Source organism: Suillus clintonianus, assembly GCF_016758775.1.
Source record: "Suillus clintonianus strain FC179 chromosome Unknown DEU56scaffold_3, whole genome shotgun sequence".
Classification (NCBI taxonomy): Eukaryota; Fungi; Basidiomycota; class Agaricomycetes; order Boletales; family Suillaceae; genus Suillus; species Suillus clintonianus.
Window position 1 is genome coordinate 258189 of NW_024539227.1, and position 20369 is coordinate 278557.

A 20369-nucleotide genomic window follows, 5' to 3' on the forward strand; every position below is an offset into this window, starting at 1 on the left:
CTGTTCATTGGATTGGTATTGTCTTTCATTTTGTTGAATTATTAGGTGTATCTTTATTGCTCTCATTTGCCTTTCGTGTCTTTGCGCTCTCCCTCACATCGCTCGGTGTTTATGGCTTAATCGTATTAGCCCGCCATTCGTTTGCATCACAGATATTTACCGCGTACTCTTATAATCACTATATGTAATATTCGGTGGCGATCCCACCGTCCATAATTGTATTTTATCTGGTTTGAGCTAACATGTGCATTTGCGAGCGTGGCCAAGTTAAAATGAATCCATTCCGTACTTAGGGGATCATCCGTACAAACTTCAGCGTAAGCTCATTCATTATCTCAAACTCAAAACATGTCCCCTCTTGAATCACCGTCCAGCTCCAGCTCCAAATTGACTGGCGCTGTGGCATGGTGAGCTTAAATTTACTGGACGAATAGGTAGAGCTCAACTCACATATTCCTTAGCTCTGGATCTGCCATGAGTTCTTCCATAGAGGGCGTGCCTCCACCAGATTGCATACGATTCATCTAATAAAGGGTGACCAGTATGACTACTTGGGAATATACAAATGAGGGAAAACGGCCTACCATGTTAGCAACATTTGGATTCGACATGAGTCTTTCCATTCCGCCGTTGGCCATCATCTGTTGCGCCATTTGCATCATCATGGGATTGTTCATGAGGCTAGCGAGGTCTGGCATGCCGCCGCCTGCACCGCCCATTCCTCCCATGTTGCGGAACATGTCCGCCATACCACCGAGTCCACCTGCACCTGCACCCGCACCAGCGCCCGTATTTGACAATGGATTGTCGCCTTCAGGTACGAGTGGTGGCGGGCCTTCGTCATCATCATCTTCAGAAGGAATGCGGTCCATGGCATTTTGTAAACCAGATTTCAGATTGGCGTTCGTGGGGTCGAGCTCAACTCCCTTCTTGAATGCCGCAGCGGCAGCTTTGTAGTCTCCCAAAGTGTATTGCGCATGCCTAGCGGTGGGATTAGATGGAAAGATGTAGGAATGAATAGCAGATACTTACCCTAGACGAGAATATGCCTTGACGAACTTGGGATCAACTTCGATGGCTTTTTCAGAGTCGAGGATTGCGGATGCATGGTCGCCTTTACTAGCGTATGCAGCTGCTCTGTTAGAGTAGTAGACGGGATTGATAGTGTCGAGCGCGATGGCTTTGGTGTACGCGTCAATGGCTTCGTCATACTTCTTAACTGTCATGTGTGTATTCCCCGTTTGCTTGAGCTTCTCAGCCTTGGCCTTTGTGTCTGCTGAAGGGGCAGAGGGTGTGGGTGCTGGCGAGGATACAACTTTGTCTCGTGTTTTCAAGAACACATCGAATATTGTTTGTAACTTCGCTGGCTTAATGCTTAGGCGATCCCGCTGCTTGTCGTCCGATGGATCGACACCAAATGCTTCGCCGATGCATTGAACTGGGTGAATACGCGTACTCAATGAGCCACACAGAACGTAAACGAGACGAACAAGAACACAAAGACGTACTGGCTACTTCAAGGCCCTCCCTGTCGTCTTGCTTGACAGTTCCATCATCTATGGATTGGTTTAAAAAGTCAATTATGGACAGGACGAGCTGCTGCTTCTTGTCCGCCATGTTACTGTAGTGGTATCCGGAGATCTAGCTTGGCACAAATAAGGATCAACAAACATTTCCAAACTCATGAAACGCCAAAGGACTACGTCCTTGTTCATATAGGCAGTCATGTTTTTCTGTAGTATCTCTGGCGAGCCCCCGCAGGACCCGGTCGTTTCTTCAAAATCTGGCCATGTTTATGAACGTCGGTTGATTCTTAAATATATCAACGACAATGGCACCGACCCATTAACGGGAGAGAAGCTCGAGGAGTCTGACCTGTTGACTGTCAAAGCCAGTGAGTTTTTTCATTATCACTTTTTCTCGCAGTAGTTGCTGCAATCCGAATAATTATGCTAACCTATGTCTGCCAGACCCCAAAGCTGCACCTCCACGACCCCCTGCCGCAACTTCAACCCCTGCTCTGTTGCATATGCTTCAAAATGAGTGGGACGCCTTAGTGTTGGAGATGTTTGCCTTGAAGCAACAGTACAACTCTACTCGCCAGGAGCTGAGTTATGCTCTATACGCACAAGATGCGGCCAGTCGCGTCATAGCTCGCCTCATAAGAGAACGCGATGCTGCCAGAGAGTACGCGCTTTCCAAGTATACTCTTGCTTACATGACGCTGACGCGTCCTGCCCTCGTTTCAGAGCTCTGGCTAATGTTCAGGCAACTATGGGAATTACTCCAGCAAACGGCGCGACCGAAGACGTGGAAATGGCTGAAGAAAATGGAGCTCAGGAAGGCGCTCTCCCCAAAGAGATCGTCGACCAGATTGAGGAGACTCAGCAAAATCTCTCTGCTACCCGCAAAAAGCGCAAGGCTCCTGCTGGTTACACGAGTGCCGCAGAAGTGAAGACATTCGTTGCAACACACACCATCCCGTCGTTGCACTCGGCCTCTCCTGCTGGCATGACTTCTCTTGCCGTTTCCCGTCTTAACCCATCTCAGTTCCTTTCGGGTGGTAATGACAAAATTGTCCAGCTGTACGATAGAAGTACAGATAAGGTATTGGCCTCCCTCAAAGGTCACACGAAGAAAGTCAACCACGTCGCGTTCCGCGAGTCTGAGGGCGAATCCACTTTCCTCTTGTCTGCCGGTGCAGACAAAATCGCCAAAGTCTGGGCGCATGATAGCGCCTCTGGCGAGTACATACCAAAAGCAACCATTCGGACGCACAAGGGAGAACTCACTGGCCTCGTTGTACACCCTACGAACTCCATATTTGCATTGTCTTCTCTGGACAAGACATATTCACTTCATGAACTCTCCAACTTTACTCAGGTGTACCGGTCAGCTCCTGCAGACGATCCTTACACAGCCCTTGCAATTCATCCTGACGGTGCTCTCCTTGCATTGGGTACTCCCTCATCCAAGATTCAAATATGCGACGTCCGCTCTGGTGCAGTGGCTGCATACATCACACCACCAGATGCCTCGCCTTTCACCGTCAATTCACTCTCGTTCTCAGAAAATGGCTACCATCTCCTCGCTCCCGACAGCCCCTCTTCCGTTGCCATCTGGGACCTGAGGAAGATGAAAACTACACACACCATTCCGCTCGGGGACGGATTCAAAGTCAACAAGGTGGTGTACGATTACAGCGCACAGTACCTGGGAGTGGCAGGCAACGAAGGCATCCGTGTGTTTGCTCATAAGTCGTGGGATGAGCTTGCACGCTTCGAGGAAGCGGGTGATGTGTCGGATATGGTGTTTGGCGAGCAGGGCAAGGAGATCTGGGCTACGAGCGGAAGGGAAGTCAGGATCTGGGGTTTGCCTGCATAATTGTACGACTGTTCTTGTTCTCGTCAATATTATTCCTGCTGTATTTCATCCCGCCGTTGCACCGGCTTTGGTTTGCAACTTGAAAATTATGGTGATGTTGATGTGTGAAGACTGTCGTCACATGGATCGGCAAGACCAAGTAAAATGTAGATTCGTCAATTGCAAGTCTCCGAGGCAGCCTACGAGACCCAGCGAAAAATCACGCAATATTTTTTTAATCATATGATGAGTTTCATTGTGTCATCGGTACATACAAGTGCGTTAATGCAGTCACTAGAACCCGAAGAAAATAATGGTAATGCAAACATAATGCGAAAGGAATGCAACAATGGGTAAGGTGTTAAGGACAGTGTTGTGGTGGGATAAGTGAAATGAAAGAAGCGGGTAATATGTTGCGTGGGGAATCATGCAGTGCGAAGAGATTTTACATGTACTGATACAAAGGCCACCCATCCGATGTAACATTTTTATGACCAAGTCGAAGGGCCAAATGTCTGGCCAGGAGGCATCACATAGAGTGGCGTGCCTAGTGCATCTGCGGTGTTCATCCATACGCTGTTACCCCACCAATTGAGGGTAATGCCACCTTTCGGCATCTGAAGAACGAAGAAGATGACGATGAGACTGATCGCGACGCCTGCGTCGAGACCAGCGGAGAGGATGTAGTTGTAGCGCATCCACCACCTGAAGTGGTAGCGGCGCATGAACCACTGGAAGATGAAGCCGACAATTGCCCAAGACGCAAAGTTAATGCCAGTGGCAGGAGGCATGGCGCCAATGCCGGCGAAGAAAACGGGGATGTTGATGTATCTCCAGTAAGAGAGGGGGTAGCGGCGAGCGAGGTAGTAGAAGGGGATGGGAAGGAGGGCACCGACGGCGAAGAACCAGAGCAATGGGCTGTACATGGCACCAGGACTGAAGAGACGGTGGGGGCCGATGCTTCCCCAGAGGAGCGACGCACTCCCAAAGGTACCGGTGGATGGGCAGATGAAGAACTGAGGCTGGTTGGGTTGGCAAATGTCCACGATGTTGGCGAACATCCAGTTCTGCACGAGGGTGACAACGATGCAACTGAGGAATGCAGCGAGGACCTGTGCTGTAAACATGAGACGCGGGGGCACCTTCATGTAATGACCAAGCTTCAGGTCGCCGGCAAAGCCAACCGCCTGGTTTGTACCCATGTATGCGCTAGCTTTGAAGATCATGACAGCGACGGGTTTTCCAGGAAGCAAATAGGCACCAATCATCTCGAACATAACGTTCAAGGCGATCTGCTGATTGGTAATTGCTTGGAGCATGCCGACCGGAATGGCGAGGAGTGCAGCGAGGCCGAGAGCAACGCAAACGGCCCAGATGGGGAGATCCGTAGGGAAAACCTCCACCGTAATGAAGAGCAGGAGAAGCATCACGAGGCCCAGGATGACATACCACCACTGGGGAACTTCGGAGTATGCCTGCATCAGGCGCGAATGAACATCGCGCTCATCCCTGAGGCTGCTCTTGAAGCGGCGAACGATGTCACGACGGTACCACACTGTGATGACACTGTTAGAATGGGGCGACACGGACATCGAAGATAACTCACAGAAGGTATGCACGACCACTGAGGAGAAAGCGGCAAATGCAACACCATATGCAATAGCCATGGTCGCCGTCATGAAGACGGGCGAGTAAGCCTCGTACTGCGCGACATTGAAAGTGGAATTGGCGACCACCATAGAAGGGTCATACGGCAGTCCGGTGTTGTCGAAGGTCATGTAGGACGAAATTGGCAAATATGCGGTGAACCAAGTGTTGGTAACTGCGAGATACCCTCAGTACGTTGCGCAATACAAAAGAGAGAGAACGTACAGTAGATGATCGGTGTAATAATCCAGAAGCAGATCACAAGGGCAACGGCTGTGTTGGCCTCAGACCACCAAGGCGTCACCAATGGGCTTCCAATGTACGAGATCATGGACCAGTCAAAAGTGAAAATGCCCATGCCAAGACCACTGGACGTGCCAAAGAGCGCATTCACAGCCACGTTGTTAGGAGCAATCCAGCAGACCCAGTTGAACACACTCAGTCCAGTCCACAAGTATCCAGGTACAAAGTACCACACGAAACTGCAGCCCAGTGCAATGCAAAAGAATTTCTCCCGTGAGACGTGGCGATGCTCAGGTTTGCCATATGACTTGTGTAGAGTATTGAATAGGGCGGAGGAGACAAGTGCACCAGGCCAGATCATGCTGCTGGGCCAGACAAGGAATTTGCGAAGAAGGCCACCCATAGAGAAGCCGATGAGCTGCGTTGAAAGAACGAGGCAGAGTTGATAGGAGGTAGAGAGGGTCTGGTTGTAGAAATCCTTCTGGGTCGCGATGATGTCGGTGGCGTAGGCACCGCTGACTACAACGTTTGCCATGACAGTGATGAGAACGTGCTCTTTGATGTTGAATGGTCCCGGGTTAAATGACCAAGTGTACCCCAAGGTATTGAAGCGCGTGGTGGGGAGGACTCGCTCCATCGCTTTGCCAAGGGGCAGTGAGGTCAACTGAGCGACAATACCAGTAATAATAATGGAAGGGTCTGAGAGCGACTTGAGCAAGCGGAACCAAGATCGATAAGAAAATGACAACTTACAGCGCATAGAGAAAAACTGGTTAAGAGCCGAGATGAGGATGGTATAGAAGACACCCAAGACCCACATGCGGAACGTATTGACGTGCATGGTGGGGTCATCAATGCTAGACACAGCGGCGCGAACTTCAGGGTAAGGTGACTCGCTATCATACAACTGTCAGCAGAGCACTAGCAAGACACCATGGGACTCACTCGTCATAGTCGAATGTTGAAGGTGTGGCGGTTCTCGAAGCAGTTGAGTAGCGCGTGCTAGACTCAATTCGGGATTCGGCATCAAAGTCTGAGGCACCGCCAGAGTACTCTGACATGGCTATCTTTTTGTCCTCAAGCTCATGCACCTCAGTAGTGGAGGAGGTAGGAGATGGAAGCGCATAGTAATCAAAGTTAGGGTCATTGAGATGCTCCATGAGAAACTCGACATCCTCAGGAACATCGGGCACGCCTCTGGCGCGGAGGTTCTGAAGAGCGGGGATGTTCGTCGCACTGCTGTAAGCTTGAGCCTCCATGTCGAGACCGATGTAGGGGAGGGATAGCAGCGACAAGGGAGGAAGGCTCAGCAAATAGGTAGTGCAAGTACGGGGGGAGAATAAATTCCTGAAGTTTGCATGAGATCTTGCGGCCTTTTGAGCGCGGACGGAACGTCCACAACTTGGCAATCATTCCACTGTGGACGTGATGAGCCCTCCTATTTTGGAAGCTAGGGCCACCTGTGGAAGAGCTCCGCCCTGTAAGCGAACCACACAATAAGCCTAATTTGACATGGTCCACTGCAAAACAAAAAGCTGGGAGAAGGCCCGGTTAGTGATCGCCACATCAAAACTCAATTGTTCGACGATGACTCGTCTGACATTAAATAACCCACTGCATTTGAAAGTTTGGAGAAAGATGCCACCAACCGTTCTCTGGTAATACCGTAATATGCAATCATGCAAAGAGTCAAACGCGACACAGTAGTGGCACTTGTGATGGATTGATAGCCATGAGGCATTGAAACATAGAGCTAGAGCTAGGAACCTATGAAGTGACGTTAGCTCATAGGATGTGAGCGTTCTACCGGAATGCTTATTGTCTTGTGAGACCCGGGCCCGGGCCCTGTTATTGTTGTGACCGAACGAACTTGGATTTGGTTTGACAATAAGATTTATTACTTCCGAACCTACCGTAATTACTAAGCCGAATTCCTCGTTATCTCTTATCACTGATTTTCGTCACGTGATGCAGACGCGTTGAGCGGCTAGATGTGCATGTGACCTCTCGATCGCGTGATTCATTGGCCAACGAGATAAGCCACTCTCGCCCTAAGATTAAGTTGGTTTGCCAGCGTGCATTTTTGGCTAGTCTGCCCAATAGAAAAAGACATCTATTATGGTGGCTTTGGACTTACCAGCGATGAGTCGCGTGTCTACATGCCCGGTCACCTGCTCCCGTATCTGCAGAAAGGCCTTCCTTAGTTCCTAACACCAAAAATATAAGACATCACGCGCGCCGTCAATTGCGATTTTTGTGCTCAGGATTGCGAATAAAGACCGGGGCTACAAAATCAAATTCCAGTCTCATACATCGTTCTCACCTCACTGTCACTGAACCTAAAGTGCATTGCCGGCAGCATGTCCGTCGTTGAAACAGTTACTGAAGTCTCGCAGACCCTGTCATCACTCAACCTCCGCGGAGGGGACAAAGAGCAAAAGACAGAGCCATACCCCTATGCTCATTTGCTTCCCCATTTCTCACCTGAGCAGTACCCGGCTCTCGCACCCTTCAAACACGAAGATCCAGGTTTTCGTGCACTCAAGCACGCAGATCCCCGTTCATTCCTTAAGAATGCGACCAACGTGGTCGAACTGACGCCTAATCTGGGCACAGAGGTCCATGGTGTGAACCTCGCTACCCTTGATAGTGATGGGAGGGATCAACTTGCGCTCGAAGTATGCCAATTTCCGTGATATGACTATCGTGGCTTATTGTCTGCAAGGTTGCGAGAAGGGGACTAATGGTTTTCAGGGGCCAGCACGAGTTTATAGATAGAGGGGCTGATTCGTACCTAGAATGGGGACGGCATTTTGGAAGGTTTGTCGTGCTTCTTCTTTGTCCGCTCAATTGGGCAAAGTGCTCCTGCTGCACTACACGTCAATTTTTCATTGGCGTCACTGTCAGAACGATCACTGACTAATTTGTCTTCCAGGCTGCACATTCATCCTACGTCTGGGCACCCCAAGAATTACCCGCAAGTTCACCTTGTCTACAAGTAAGTGGTGCAGGCATACCTAATTAATACTCACTTAACGTGAGCTTCAGGGATGCAAAGTCGTCCTTCAACTTTGAAAGGGAGGACAGCATCACGTCGACTGTCTGGCACTCTGACGTCTCATACGAGCTGCAGCCCCCGGGGCTCACAACCTTCTTCCTCCTCTCGCAGCCAACGACAGGCGGTGACACCTTGTTCACGTCCCAGATATCGACTCTAAAGAAGCTCTCGCCATCGTTTGTCGCCTTCCTGCGCACGCTCAGCGCAGTGCACTCCGGGGTTGAGCAGGCTCAATTCTCGCGCTCAGGCAAGCGTGGCGGCATCGTGAGACGTGAGCCAGTAGAACATGTCCACCCACTCGTGCGGCGTCACCCAGTCACTGGAGAGGAAGCATTGTACGTCAACCGCCAGTTCACAACGCGTATTGTTGGCCTGAAGCGTGAGGAATCTGGTGCGTTTGATCACTGCGAGGAATCTCGACTAGGACACTAATAGATGCCTGCGATCAGAGACTATCTTGAAGTTCCTTTACGACCATGTTGATAAGAGCGGAGACCTCCAAGCCCGAGTGAAATGGCAGCCTGGCACCGTTGTGCTGTGGGACAACCGTGTCACTGCGCATGTAAGTCAAACATATGAGCGTCATGGGGTTCTTGGACTTACATCAATCACGATTCATCAGTCTGCTATCGTTGACTACGGAAAGTCGAATGAACGCCGTCACGGTGCACGTATCACCCCGCAGGCAGAGAGACCTATTCCTGCGCTGGAAGGCCTTGAACTGCCTAGTGTTTAATGGATCGTGGCATGGCGTTTCGGAATGAGGACTTGAGTGCAACCTATGTTAATTGTATGCATTAGATGTAGGATATTGCAATTTGAAATCACTGTACTATGATGCGACTTTCTCATAACTTGTTGGTGGTAACTTGAAACAAGGTGGCACCGTGGAGGTCTAACGTCATGGTCAGACTCAGCTCGAGACCGTCTGATTGCACCCGCGAGCACCTGTCAACTTTCTGTCCACAACGCTGCTTGTGAGATATACCCTGCGCAAGCCATGTCTTCGGACACGAGAATATTATACCTAGTTTACTGCGGTGTTGCAGTGGCAGTTTTGAAGGAGTTCAATGCCGTGGTTACTGAGCCATACATGGTGACTATATCCAACTTCATCTCTTTAGCCACACACCGGATTCACCTTCATGTTAATCTAGGATGAGCCTTTCCATGTACCGCAGGCATTGGCTTACTGCAGGGGTGAATGGTCAACTTGGGATCCAAAAATTACCACACCGCCCGGACTGTACGTCGTTCACAAGTGCCTGCTGTTCCCCATGACAATTTGATTATGTCGCAGATACCTGCTCAGCGTATTTCTTCACCGGGTTTTTATGTTCAAATGCAACCTTGCTTTGCTACGTCTCACTACTACCCTTACCCTCTTCGCGCTACCGCTTGTCCTCGCGCGATTGCTGAGGTTTCATCAACGACGCCGTCCTCCACCAACATTGGCACCCTCGATCGAGGCCCTTGTTCTGTCTACCTTTCCAATAGCGTGGTTTTTCGGTTTCCTATATTACACAGAGGTTCCAAGCCTTGTTTCTGTTTTGTGTACCGTAGTTGCTGCGGCGCAGAACAAACACTGGCTTGCTGGTTTGGTATGTGGTTTAGTCTGCTCTATGTGATGCATGTTCACAACTACAGGGGTGTCCCTAGCTAGGAATTGTGAGCTGCCTCTTCCGCCAAAACAATGTTATTTGGGTACTGTACGCGTATGCAGCGAGCCAGCTCATGCGTTTGCGATTCAAACGCGGACACGCACTACATGATCCCCCCGCCATGGGCGCTGGGCCAAGTCAGTCACGCCAGGGTTGCAATGTCTTTGTCCTTGGGGTTCATATCGCGATTTTCAGGTGACTTTCTTCGATCGATCATGAGTGCCCCAAAAGTACTGCTAGAGTTGCTCCCCCCGTTTGCTCCTTATGCGGTGGTTCTCGCACTTTTTGCTGGATTTGTGATTTGGAATGGTGGCATCGTGCTCGGTGCGTGTTTCTCGGGCATAATTATCGAGATATCCGCCAATGAATGTGTTATGTATAGGCGACAAATCCAATCACGTTCCTTCATTTCACGTACCGCAACTGTACTACTTCATTGCGTTTGCAACAATGATTGGGTGGCCTGCCGTGCTTTGTGGTGAAGGCGGCCCAGTGAAAGTTGCCGCCGAGGTCATTTCGCGCATGTTTGGGAGTAAAAGGTGAGCGAGTTAATTATGATTACGCGCGTGGATTCTGATATGGATTGCATGCCGCAGGAGAACGCTTCTGACGGTCATCACATCGATCTTCATGGGGATTACTATCCAGCGTTTCACGTGAGCGTCTCGTCACTGGCTGATAACTAAGCCAACCTTGACGGATCTACTCGTTCGTAGTATTCATCACCCGTTCCTCCTGTCTGATAACCGTCATTATACCTTCTATATATGGCGTCGAGTATTCATGCTGCATGCGGCAGTACCTTACCTATTTATCCCGGGGTACCAAGCGTGCGCCTGGGCGTGGTGGATTCGTGTTGGTGAGTCGTTTTATAGATTCCAGAAGAAATCGATGTCGTTAACCCCAGACGTCATACACCAGCCCGTGATCAATCTCTGTTGCAGACGTTAGTCCTGCCCGTTTTAATTTTGCCCACATTGCTGCCTACACCACTCCTGGAACCGCGGTACTTCCTGGTGCCATATATCCTGCTCAGGACTCAGGTTGTGGATGTGCAACCGTACGGCGTTTTTGTTGAGGGCCTTTGGTACGCGACAATAAATATTGCGACGACGTATGTGTTTTTGTACAAAGAACGAGGAGGAGTTGGGAGATTTATGTGGTAATATAGATTAATACATTTGAGTGGACAGGGGGTAATAAATTTGGACCCACTGGTGCAAACAAAGCCACACGCGTCTGAATGGTTCAGTTCGAAAGAATAGGCTACGCAAACTGTCAGCCCAGCCTATACCATACATTCACAGTGCAGATCATAACGAAGCTCCAATTCCCCTAATGTCACCAGAAACGAGTACTCAGCCATCACGGCCTTCTAAACCAATCACTCGAAGTTCCATTCGACATTCACTCAATTTCACGTCAGTAGGAAAGGCCTTGGCGGATGTAATCAACAAGGAGTCCCGCGAAAAACCTAATGAGAAAGCCCTGAAGAAGTCCAAGGACTCTTCAAGACGCTTAAGTGCTATCGCACTCATGAATTCCAGCGCAATCCCCCAAGCTAACGCCACCGCATCCTCAAAGTCAAAGTCCCCAATTCCGGGGCACGCCAAAGAGGACACTTCTCCGTCCACTAAGACCATCACACGCAGTATCAGGAGACAGTCTGGTCTCCTCAGACCTGCTCCAGTTTGTGACGACATGGGGCTAAAGGTACTAGACGCTGTTGGTGTCAGTCCTTCCATCAAGCGTTCGTCTACGCTGCGCCCAAGGACTGCTCCTGCACCCACATCATCTGCATTGCCGAAATATCGGCCGAAGTCCACTCTCATAGAAACTGTTCCACCCAAGAAACCTGTTTCTCCTGCTCGTGCCGGCACTCGCAGGCGGCTGAGCTCATCAGAGGAAGAGGACAAGGCCCATAGCCCCTCTTCCAAAGGCAACCACGAGCAGAAGAAGCCCAGGAGGCCCATCAGTCCTCTCCCTCATAGAGCACTTACGGTGAAGGTTAATTTGCCTAACCTCACGCCTCCTACTACCCCTTCCAAGATCGGCAAGTTATCGACGCCGAAGAAAGCCTCGCCTGCCAAGGTAGATTCCGCACGGCCAGCCAAAAGTATCAAGACGACCGCTACGTCGTCTGCGTCCAGGTCAAACGTTGCACGGCCTCCGTCGTCTTCATCATCTCGTAGCTCTGTCTGCTCTCAGAGTTCACCTCAGACACCCTCCAAGAGTGGCTTTGGGTTTGGACACTCAAAAAATAATCAAGCACCAAGCCCTCTGCGTTCTACCGGTCGTCCTGCACCAGAGTCACCCCTTGCTCATCACTCTCGCCAACATTCTACTGCGACCCTTGGCAGAGATACAACACCCACGCCACTGTCGCAGCTTGCGGAGGAAGACAGTGAAGACTCCATTGAAGTTGATGATGTGGAACTTCTTCTTGCCCCTGCCGCTCCTCTTGGGGCACCCACGCCTGCGATTCCCAGGATTCGGGCTGTTCGTCCTCAACATAATGAATCAGAACTCCAAACGCCCTCACGCCCTCAATTCCTTCCTACACGCGCAAATCTTTCCTACCTTTCGCCTGTGCCCCCGACGTCACAGGGCTCACCTAGCCTCCGCCCTCTCAAGGCCAATGGTGCAAATCGCGGCTCGATAATGTCTTGGGAACAATTAGCACATGATGGATCACAGATAATTGCACAGGAAGAGGTAGAGAAATTGCTTTCAGAGATTCAGGCACCCTTCACGCCAGCTGGCCCCTCACCGAACGTCAGTGTGCTCGGACTTGAAGTCCCTGAAAGTCCCTGTCTCTCTGCTTTGCCATCACCGGGTGGCTATGGGTCAATATCTCAGGTTTTATTACCAGATGTTACACCTTCGCCCGCAGCGCACCACTATAACCAGGTGTTCGATACGTCCACGGAGCTTCCTGCTCCTATGGACTCAGGCACGGTCACTTTACTTCGTTTACAAGTGGCATCTGCCGAGAACACGGCAAAGGAACGCCTGGTTCGCCTGCAGTTGCTGGAGGAACAGCTGCACGCTGCGACAAATTCTCGCATTCAGGAGACTGAAGAACTCGCGAAGCAAGTCTCCTTCTTGGAGCAACAGCTTCATATCAGCGTTGAGGCAAGGGAAAGGCTGGACGAGGAGCGCTCTGCCTTCACCGCATCCCTGCAGGACCAGTTGCGCCACGCAGCGACTCGTGGCGAGCAGGCATCTAACGCTGCTTTTGCACGCGGACAGGAAGAGGCTGCTGCGTCGTGGGCAGATTTGCTCAACCAGAAGCAGCAAAAATGGGAAGTGTGTTCCCTCGCTCGTGAGATTAAAGTGGAATGGGCCTCTGTCAGAGAGCAGGCGGAGGTAGAACAAGAGTTTTTGCAGACGAGCCGCGAGACGCTGAACGTATTTCTGGCTATGCTGGATCAAAGTCAGAAGAAGATGCATGACCTTCTTGTTTGAACGACGTGAGTACCACTGGAATCTGACCTGGCAGCAAGTTTTCTGAACTTATTACAGATTTATGCTTATGACCTTCATCTATTCCTCGGATCAATTTGTACTACATAGATGACCCCCTACTCTCCTGGTTAACCTCTATGCCCGTGTACCAGTACTTAGTACGTATACACAGTAACTATCATCTAGCAATTACTACGAATATTCCCTTGAGAATATTGTTTACTTTTCGTTGTCACCCAGAAAGAACGTATAGCTAAATATAATACTTGAGTGAAGAAGAATTATTCGATCGAGAATATGCACCAATAGCGTGCACGTGAGGAACGTTCGCTGCACTTGGAAGTGTGGTCATGAAGTAATTAGGATCGTTTAGTACTTTCAAACTGTCTTTGGCCGTCACCAAGCCGTCACTGCTCTTAGCCCATCTGCTGCTGGCCGATCTTGGAGCAAGTCGATCGTGATAGTATTCCGAATGATCATAGGACAAGTTTAAGTGCCCCAAGGCTGAGGAAGACACGCCGGCAGTCATGTTCGGAGAGAGACACGTCCTCGCAGATCTTTCAGCTGGTCAAAGAGACCCTGACGATTGGGACATCGGCAGGCTGCGAACCGTTGACTATCTAATGGACACAAGAGTGCTGACTTACGAACCCATATTGAGTCTCTTGGCTGTTGGTGAGATCTCTCAACCTCGACTCATCTTTGAACTGAACTCGAGTGCTGCTCTTTTTGCTTGAAGGCACGGCAAGTGGCCTGATCTGCGTGCTGGGCGGTCCTGGTGTAGAGTGTTCAGTGCAGACGCCAGATGGCTCTCCTGTCAAGATCTTGCAGCTTGCCGCCTCCGCGAATAAGCTCCTCTCCGTCGGTAAGCTGTTTGTCAATACGTCCTCTCCTGATTCATGAAGCTTCATACAATAGATGAGCGCGATCGACTTCATATCTGGAACTTGAAAGATTTAACTCAACCGCCAAAGTCGACGAGATTTGACCATGCTATCAAGTACGCAAGCAACCATTCGTTGTTATAATGACGTCCGCTGATCCAGCAACGTCTGGCCATAAGTGCTGTTCTGTTGTCGCCTTCACATACGCATGTGGGCATTGAAAGTTAACAGCACCTTAGACATTTCTAAGATTGCTCTTTTCTAGGCCTTTCTTGCCCTGCAATCAGGAGAGATCAGAACATATGACCTTCTGTGTCTGAAGAAGTCGCCCTATGTCATCCCGAACTTGTGGGATATGTTTCAGACCAAGACCGCAAGCAGTATGGTAGATCCCTTGCATGCATTACCTGGCTGGTCCGTGCAACAACACTAGTGTGTTGCCGTTGAAGCTCACTTATATAGGGCCTTAGCAACATACCTGTCGATTTAGTCGCACATCCGCGAGACTTGAACTTGATGTTCATAGCCTTCGTTGGTCAGTTATTTAATTTCTACGATCAAATGCGAGTCCCTGAAATAATCTTTAGGGGGAGTTGTACTGTACGACCTGGTGTGTATCTGAACTTATTGTCATGTTGGCCAAGAGAAACTGACCATTGCCTTTTCAGTCTTCACGCAACATTTTACGGGCGTACGAACTTGTGATCCCTGCTGGTGCACCAGGAGGGAAAGGATATCACCAATCTGTGAGTCAGACCTTGTCAACCACGATCTATTGTAGACTCATAATCTCCAAGGAAGTACTCACACACCGGTGGCCTTCTGTTACTTCTGTGGCTATTCACCCAGCTGGGCATTTCTTTGCCGTGGGTTATGTGGACGGCTGTGTCGCCTTTTGGGCGGTGGAAGACGAAGATCAGCCTCTGATGGTGCGAACAGCCACAGAGTTAGATGTTAATGTCATAAACGGAGAGGAGCTTGAAAACTTTATCCAAAATGGGGGTCCTTCCGAAGAAAAGGGCAGTATTTTGCCAGAACGTCAGCCAATCTACAGGGTCGCTTGGTGTGGCTTCCCGAATTCTTCAGATCCTCGAGGAGGAGCAACTGCCCTTGTCTTATTAGGAGGCGACAGAAGTAATGACCCTTGCCGGTTGACTGTACACATAATGCCCGCTCTCGACTCTCCGGAAGTTCCTGATCCATCTGGTTCCAAATCTGGACTCCACGCTTCTATTCGAAAGGCAATGCGACTGTCGGTTATTCCATTAGAAACAACGTATCACCTGTCATCGGGGCCTGTTTATGATTTTGTCCCCTTTCCAAAGTCTAATCCGTATTTTGCTGGTTGTTGGGATCCTATCGCCCTGCTTTTCCTCACTGCAGCCTCCTCTGATTCGCGGATGGTTGAGGCTCGACAGTTCCTGCCACCAAAATTGACGTATCCGCTGCCGGGAACAAACGTCCAGAGCAGCAGCGAACGCGACGATGTTATAGATGACCTTTCCGCGATGCTCGAGGATATGGCACTTAGTGGTGATTCTCTACCAATGCACGTTCCTTCAAAATTGTACAGTGGGCTTGGTGGAGTGTTTTGCGCACAACTTCTGACTCTGGAACGAGGTGTTCATGATTTACTTGTGGGACAGCAAACCATACTTGGTGACGCGGAATTACCAATTGGTGGAGGGTCTGCATGGATGGATGATAAAAGACTCAGTGAACTGAGGCTATCCAGGGTATGATCAATTGATACGCCCACGATTCTTGATTGTTGACACTGCGCTTCAGAGCCATCCTCGCCGAGTCCTCATCACCTGTCATCGCGATTCAACTGTTCGTTTTCACGACGTCAGCCCTCAGCTCCTCATCAGCTCCAGCACATCTCCCCTTCAGAAGAATTATCCTTTCGCGGTTCATGACCTCACTATAGACATCAGTTGTCTACCACTTACCAGTGCCCCAGAAGTTGCCACTGTTCAAGTAGCCCACGAATCCTTGGAGTGTGTGGTGCTACTGAAATCGGGCGACCTCCTGGTATATCGATTGAACACCGCGCAGGTCAGTCCTCCCACCGAAACAGAAGGCAACAAGGAGTTTGTCATGCTGGGCAATGTTGATGCACGACCAGGGATGAGATACCATCCCTTCGTGATGCTGCCTCACGGTAATGTTATCTTGACATGTTGCGCATTGTCGGACATAGGTATGCTCTCCTTCGGGCCCAGTGTTGCATGAGTTGCTCAACGCAAATAGGTTTCATTGGTATCGGATACATCGATGGCTCTGTCGCAGTGATCGATTTACGTGGACCGTCTCTCCTTAGAGCGCAGCGTCAGAAAAGACAATCTAACCTTCTGTCCCGCAATCAGGATGCAGATCCCGTAGTCTCTCTGACGTGGACCATTTCTGCCATCAGCATGGGTACGTGCTGATACAACACGCTGAAGTTATATCTGATCCCATGACCAGATGCACAGCTAGCTGTGCGGCTGATAGCCATCCATGAGTCTGGTAACACGCAGGTGTTCAAGATCATCCGGGATCCCAAGTCTTCGATGTATAATTTTGCGCAGGATATCATCAAGGTCGAAGGCCTCCCGAATGTCCTGCAAGGTGGTTCATTCGTGATCGATTCGCATAAAGGTACTACTCGGCGTGCCGATCGTTCACGTTTTGCCGCTTCTCTTCAAACCAGAGATAACAATCCTGAGCATTGCTTTTGGGTGACAACAAGTGCTAAAGGTGCTCGTTGTATGCTTGATATATCAGGGGAGAGGATTTCCAAAGTAGAATGGAATAGCAAGAAAAACAAAGTTGAACGCGTTCAAGTGATCGAGAACAACAGTGAGTTTTGTGGACTCCGAGCCTAACAAACCAATGCTAACAACAAACCCAGATTCTCATGTGCTCGTAGCATTCAATGACAAACCAGAAGCTATGGTTTACTCTTTACCTTATCTTGAGCACCTGCATACTTTCTCCCTCGCAAATGTATGCGAAAAGTATGTTCTCCTAAATTGCGTTCTGGCCACGCTCTGAGTATCCTTTCGCCAGTGTCGTGTCTGTGGACGAAACAGGGGACTTCATTGGAACGAGGTATCATGAATCAGGCGTACTTGAACAGATCGTATTTGGCACGCTTTTCAAGACCCGTCGTGTTTATGATTGCCCAATTGTTGATCTGACAAGTTTCCACCGCGAAATTCCCCCTCACCCGCAGCCAGTGTCCGTTGGTCCCCCTTCGCTGCTGGGCTCATGGTTCCGGTACGGGAAACCCATTATGACTGGAGAACAGCTCGATGCACTACGTACGTCAAGTCCCAAATACCTGTCAATGTTGATGTGAAGCGTCGATATAGTTGCGGGCCCCGACAGACCTATACTACCACCAGATCCTGTGCAAACATTACAGGATACAACTGCCGGTGATGGACCCGGTGTCATGAAGACGATGGAAAACGCTCGCAACGACGTGTATAGCCATCTAAATGATGCTCTTGCTGAAAGGGGGTGCGTGCATGATCGTCCGATTGCTTGTTCGATGTCAGTGCTAAGTGAAACCAAAGGGAGATGTTGGGAAACATTGGGCAACAGATCGATTCCCTGCAACAAGGGAGTAAAGACATGGTGGCGCAGGTGAATGTTTGGTTTCTAGCTGTCATATCTGTCCGGGGTGCTAACCTTGATTAGGCTAAGAGACTTGCAACTGAGCAGAGCGCCAGACGTTGGTTCGGCTTCTGAGTTGATCAAGACGTCACTCTCCCAATATCACTCGAAATCCGAAGTCCTCGATGTATACCATTAAGTATGTATATCCGTGTACTATAGGGAACTCTAGCTATGTAATGGTTGATGTGGAACATGATGTGTGTGTAGTCTTCTAAATGTTACTCGAAGTGCGCAACACCTTTAAATACTCCCTCATTTTTGAATTTGGAAATAAGTTTTCATCTGACCATCGGCCCTTGGCTGCCTCTACGGCGAAAAGCCCGAGGTCCTCAACCGGTGTGTACATGGAGGGCAGGACGGTCTTCATAATGGGCGTTAGGAGGCAATCCATAGCCCTTGCTGTCGGTGAACGAATGTTCTCTCGCTCTGATGGGTGATCTTTGGAGGGGAAGAAGTAAGCAGGTCGCATGACAGATGCTTTGATGTTTGAGGACGGAGGGAGATCAAAGAGAGCTTGTTCAGTCATGCCCTAGTCGCAGCGTGAGCATTCCCATACTTGCAAACATGTCAAGCAACAAGCACATACCTTGATTCTCGCGAACTTGATGTTGCTCTTGCCAGATGGATCTGCGCCCTCCCCTGAAACAAAAACAAATCTGAACGGCTCTCCCGCTCTGTCCTTCCTCCCTGCTTCTTGCAGGGAGTTCACAAAGTGCATGGTGTAGTCGTATGTGAGGCGGGTGTACTCTTCGTCTGATAGGCCCACTGAACTCTTCCCCAGTGCCCAAACGCAGGCGTCATGCGCTGCCAGACGAACAGAAAGATCACTAGAGTAATCCAAGAAATCTTTCACAACTACGACTTCTGTCTTGTCATTTTCAGGGATATCCATCCATGATGGGAGCGCCCGCCGAGAGAGTACTGTGATCTTCGTGATGGCTGTATCTAATACTGCTTGACGAAAGATCTGAATACCAGCTGGCAGGATAAGTTAGGTTCGGGACTCATCACTCCATGGTTGGAGATGACAACATACCAGCACCAGTGACACCTGTCAAGACGAGTTGCATGATTGGGAATGGTTAACGACTTGTGTTTTCTTGAATGACTCGCCTCCTTCTGTTGTACGTGGGTTTAAGTATCCCTTCAGGTCATCGTGAGTGCTTGCGCATTTGCAGAACGGCACGTTGTGCAGGCTGACGCAGCCAGCCGGCTGGACAGCACACGCGGCAATGACACGAACCCGGTATGCTAATCAGTGACCATGATTGAGGGCATGCCGTCGATCGACGTCCACGTTGTCCAGGCTTTGTAACATACTACGCGGACGAAGTGTAGTACATAACCACTTTAAAACCCTTTGCCGGAGACTACGCGGCGACGGCAACATTCATCATGCAAGGTACACATCCCACATTAATATGACCTATACTACTTATCCCACTATTTGCCGAAAATAGCCTCGGTTGCGGACGCAGAGAACTTCTTCCTGTGCTCGTTGATCATCCCTAGGAATCCATCCTGAGAGGTGGATGACTTCTCATGATCCCACTCTTCTATATGACGCCTCAGCTTTCCTTCGTTGTCGAGCTCGAGAGTCAAGAGCGAATTCATCGTCTGCAAAGAATAAGTCCATGATTGTGAATGTTGCATCATAACCGTGACTAACCTTGGTAGGGGACGAGAAAGCATCTCGGTAGTACGCTACATCCTGATCTACTAAGATGGTACCCTGGGGTACCTGAGGAGGGTTCTTGAGAACGCGAAACTTTGGAATATCCGCCTTTTCGAAGAGCTAGACATGGGTTATTAGCAGGTGCGAAGTTGAATGTATGGGGCGGACAACGCACCTTTGCAAGACCGACGAACTGAGCCCGAATGGACTTTGGACCTGTCGCGATACCAACGGGATCGTGAAAGACAGCGTCTTCAGAGTAGACGTCGAATGTTGTCTATTCGCAAGAGAATTAAAGCGAGTCTTTCTGGGGCAAAGAAAGAATTTACATTGTTGGGATTGCAGGAGTACATCTGGACAGGGGCTGTGATCAGTGATACTTGACTGACGATGCGCATCGAACGGACCTCCTTAATAGCCATAAGAACTTTCTGTTCCCTGGGCTCGGGGTTCCTCTCCTCGAGAGATTTGGACTCTGAGGGGGCCAGACCAGACGCGTTCTTGGTGGCAGACATGATAAAAAATGGTTGGAGATGCTTAAACGACGGGCGGGAAGGAAGAAGGGTAAGATGTCGAGAGGAAAGGAGCAGCATCATCGAGGGAGTTTATATACCTCCAAGATGACAGTATTCCAACACTCGAAATCATGTTTGCCATTTCTACCAACATCGATGATGTCAATGCCGGTTTGACGTTCAGAA

The 20369-nt window shown here is 49.8% G+C and overlaps 9 protein-coding genes across 9 annotated transcripts; 5 read left to right on the top strand and 4 right to left on the bottom strand.

Moving 5' to 3' along the window:
• Positions 1 to 446: 446 nt before the first annotated feature.
• Positions 447 to 1617, bottom strand: DEU56DRAFT_724635 (TPR-like protein; the record flags this gene model as incomplete). The annotated part of the gene is made up of 4 exons (XM_041347829.1): positions 447 to 524; positions 585 to 981; positions 1033 to 1438; positions 1509 to 1617. 4 exons carry the CDS (start codon positions 1615 to 1617, stop codon positions 447 to 449), a joined length of 990 nt encoding a protein of 329 aa, XP_041214714.1.
• Positions 1618 to 1697: 80 nt separating this feature from the next.
• DEU56DRAFT_897461 (nuclear matrix protein NMP200) lies at positions 1698 to 3488 on the top strand. The gene is made up of 3 exons (XM_041356444.1): positions 1698 to 1894; positions 1971 to 2187; positions 2250 to 3488. Exons 1-3 carry the CDS (start codon positions 1726 to 1728, stop codon positions 3382 to 3384), a joined length of 1521 nt encoding a protein of 506 aa, XP_041214715.1. The 5' UTR covers positions 1698 to 1725; the 3' UTR covers positions 3385 to 3488.
• Positions 3489 to 3785: 297 nt separating this feature from the next.
• DEU56DRAFT_309903 (OPT oligopeptide transporter) lies at positions 3786 to 6669 on the bottom strand. Its single transcript, XM_041345582.1, has 5 exons — positions 6199 to 6669; positions 6007 to 6149; positions 5236 to 5952; positions 4970 to 5185; positions 3786 to 4918 (listed from the first exon to the last, which is right to left on the bottom strand). The coding sequence occupies exons 1-5, from the start codon at positions 6510 to 6512 to the stop codon at positions 3852 to 3854; spliced, it is 2457 nt and encodes an 818-aa protein (XP_041214716.1). The 5' UTR covers positions 6513 to 6669; the 3' UTR covers positions 3786 to 3851.
• Positions 6670 to 7157: 488 nt separating this feature from the next.
• Positions 7158 to 9230, top strand: DEU56DRAFT_767660 (TauD-domain-containing protein). Its single transcript, XM_041351178.1, has 6 exons — positions 7158 to 7931; positions 7979 to 8073; positions 8189 to 8251; positions 8302 to 8702; positions 8761 to 8873; positions 8934 to 9230. Exons 1-6 carry the CDS (start codon positions 7614 to 7616, stop codon positions 9045 to 9047), a joined length of 1104 nt encoding a protein of 367 aa, XP_041214717.1. The 5' UTR covers positions 7158 to 7613; the 3' UTR covers positions 9048 to 9230.
• DEU56DRAFT_767675 (glycosyltransferase family 59 protein) lies at positions 9231 to 11203 on the top strand. Its single transcript, XM_041351179.1, has 9 exons — positions 9231 to 9407; positions 9469 to 9557; positions 9612 to 9912; positions 9971 to 10109; positions 10168 to 10296; positions 10355 to 10511; positions 10569 to 10628; positions 10689 to 10831; positions 10894 to 11203. Exons 1-9 carry the CDS (start codon positions 9312 to 9314, stop codon positions 11136 to 11138), a joined length of 1359 nt encoding a protein of 452 aa, XP_041214718.1. The 5' UTR covers positions 9231 to 9311; the 3' UTR covers positions 11139 to 11203.
• A 29-nt stretch (positions 11204 to 11232) lies between these two features.
• DEU56DRAFT_847057 (uncharacterized protein) lies at positions 11233 to 13716 on the top strand. Its single transcript, XM_041355146.1, has 2 exons — positions 11233 to 13445; positions 13498 to 13716. The coding sequence occupies exon 1, from the start codon at positions 11311 to 11313 to the stop codon at positions 13438 to 13440; it is 2130 nt and encodes a 709-aa protein (XP_041214719.1). The 5' UTR covers positions 11233 to 11310; the 3' UTR covers positions 13441 to 13445; positions 13498 to 13716.
• An 87-nt stretch (positions 13717 to 13803) lies between these two features.
• DEU56DRAFT_767679 (lethal giant larvae like, C-terminal-domain-containing protein) lies at positions 13804 to 18092 on the top strand. Its single transcript, XM_041351180.1, has 17 exons — positions 13804 to 14115; positions 14180 to 14305; positions 14359 to 14440; positions 14504 to 14534; positions 14590 to 14738; positions 14795 to 14859; positions 14912 to 14934; positions 14993 to 15070; positions 15122 to 16060; positions 16113 to 16527; positions 16578 to 16745; positions 16794 to 17168; positions 17221 to 17326; positions 17379 to 17632; positions 17684 to 17834; positions 17891 to 17960; positions 18015 to 18092. The coding sequence occupies exons 1-17, from the start codon at positions 13968 to 13970 to the stop codon at positions 18063 to 18065; spliced, it is 3231 nt and encodes a 1076-aa protein (XP_041214720.1). The 5' UTR covers positions 13804 to 13967; the 3' UTR covers positions 18066 to 18092.
• On the bottom strand, positions 18093 to 19348 carry DEU56DRAFT_767683 (uncharacterized protein). Its single transcript, XM_041351181.1, has 3 exons — positions 19030 to 19348; positions 18580 to 18971; positions 18093 to 18522 (listed from the first exon to the last, which is right to left on the bottom strand). The coding sequence occupies exons 1-3, from the start codon at positions 19061 to 19063 to the stop codon at positions 18205 to 18207; spliced, it is 744 nt and encodes a 247-aa protein (XP_041214721.1). The 5' UTR covers positions 19064 to 19348; the 3' UTR covers positions 18093 to 18204.
• DEU56DRAFT_767689 (uncharacterized protein) lies at positions 19349 to 20368 on the bottom strand. The gene is made up of 5 exons (XM_041351182.1): positions 20076 to 20368; positions 19998 to 20021; positions 19844 to 19945; positions 19663 to 19788; positions 19349 to 19610 (listed from the first exon to the last, which is right to left on the bottom strand). The coding sequence occupies exons 1-5, from the start codon at positions 20262 to 20264 to the stop codon at positions 19437 to 19439; spliced, it is 615 nt and encodes a 204-aa protein (XP_041214722.1). The 5' UTR covers positions 20265 to 20368; the 3' UTR covers positions 19349 to 19436.
• Position 20369: the final 1 nt, after the last annotated feature.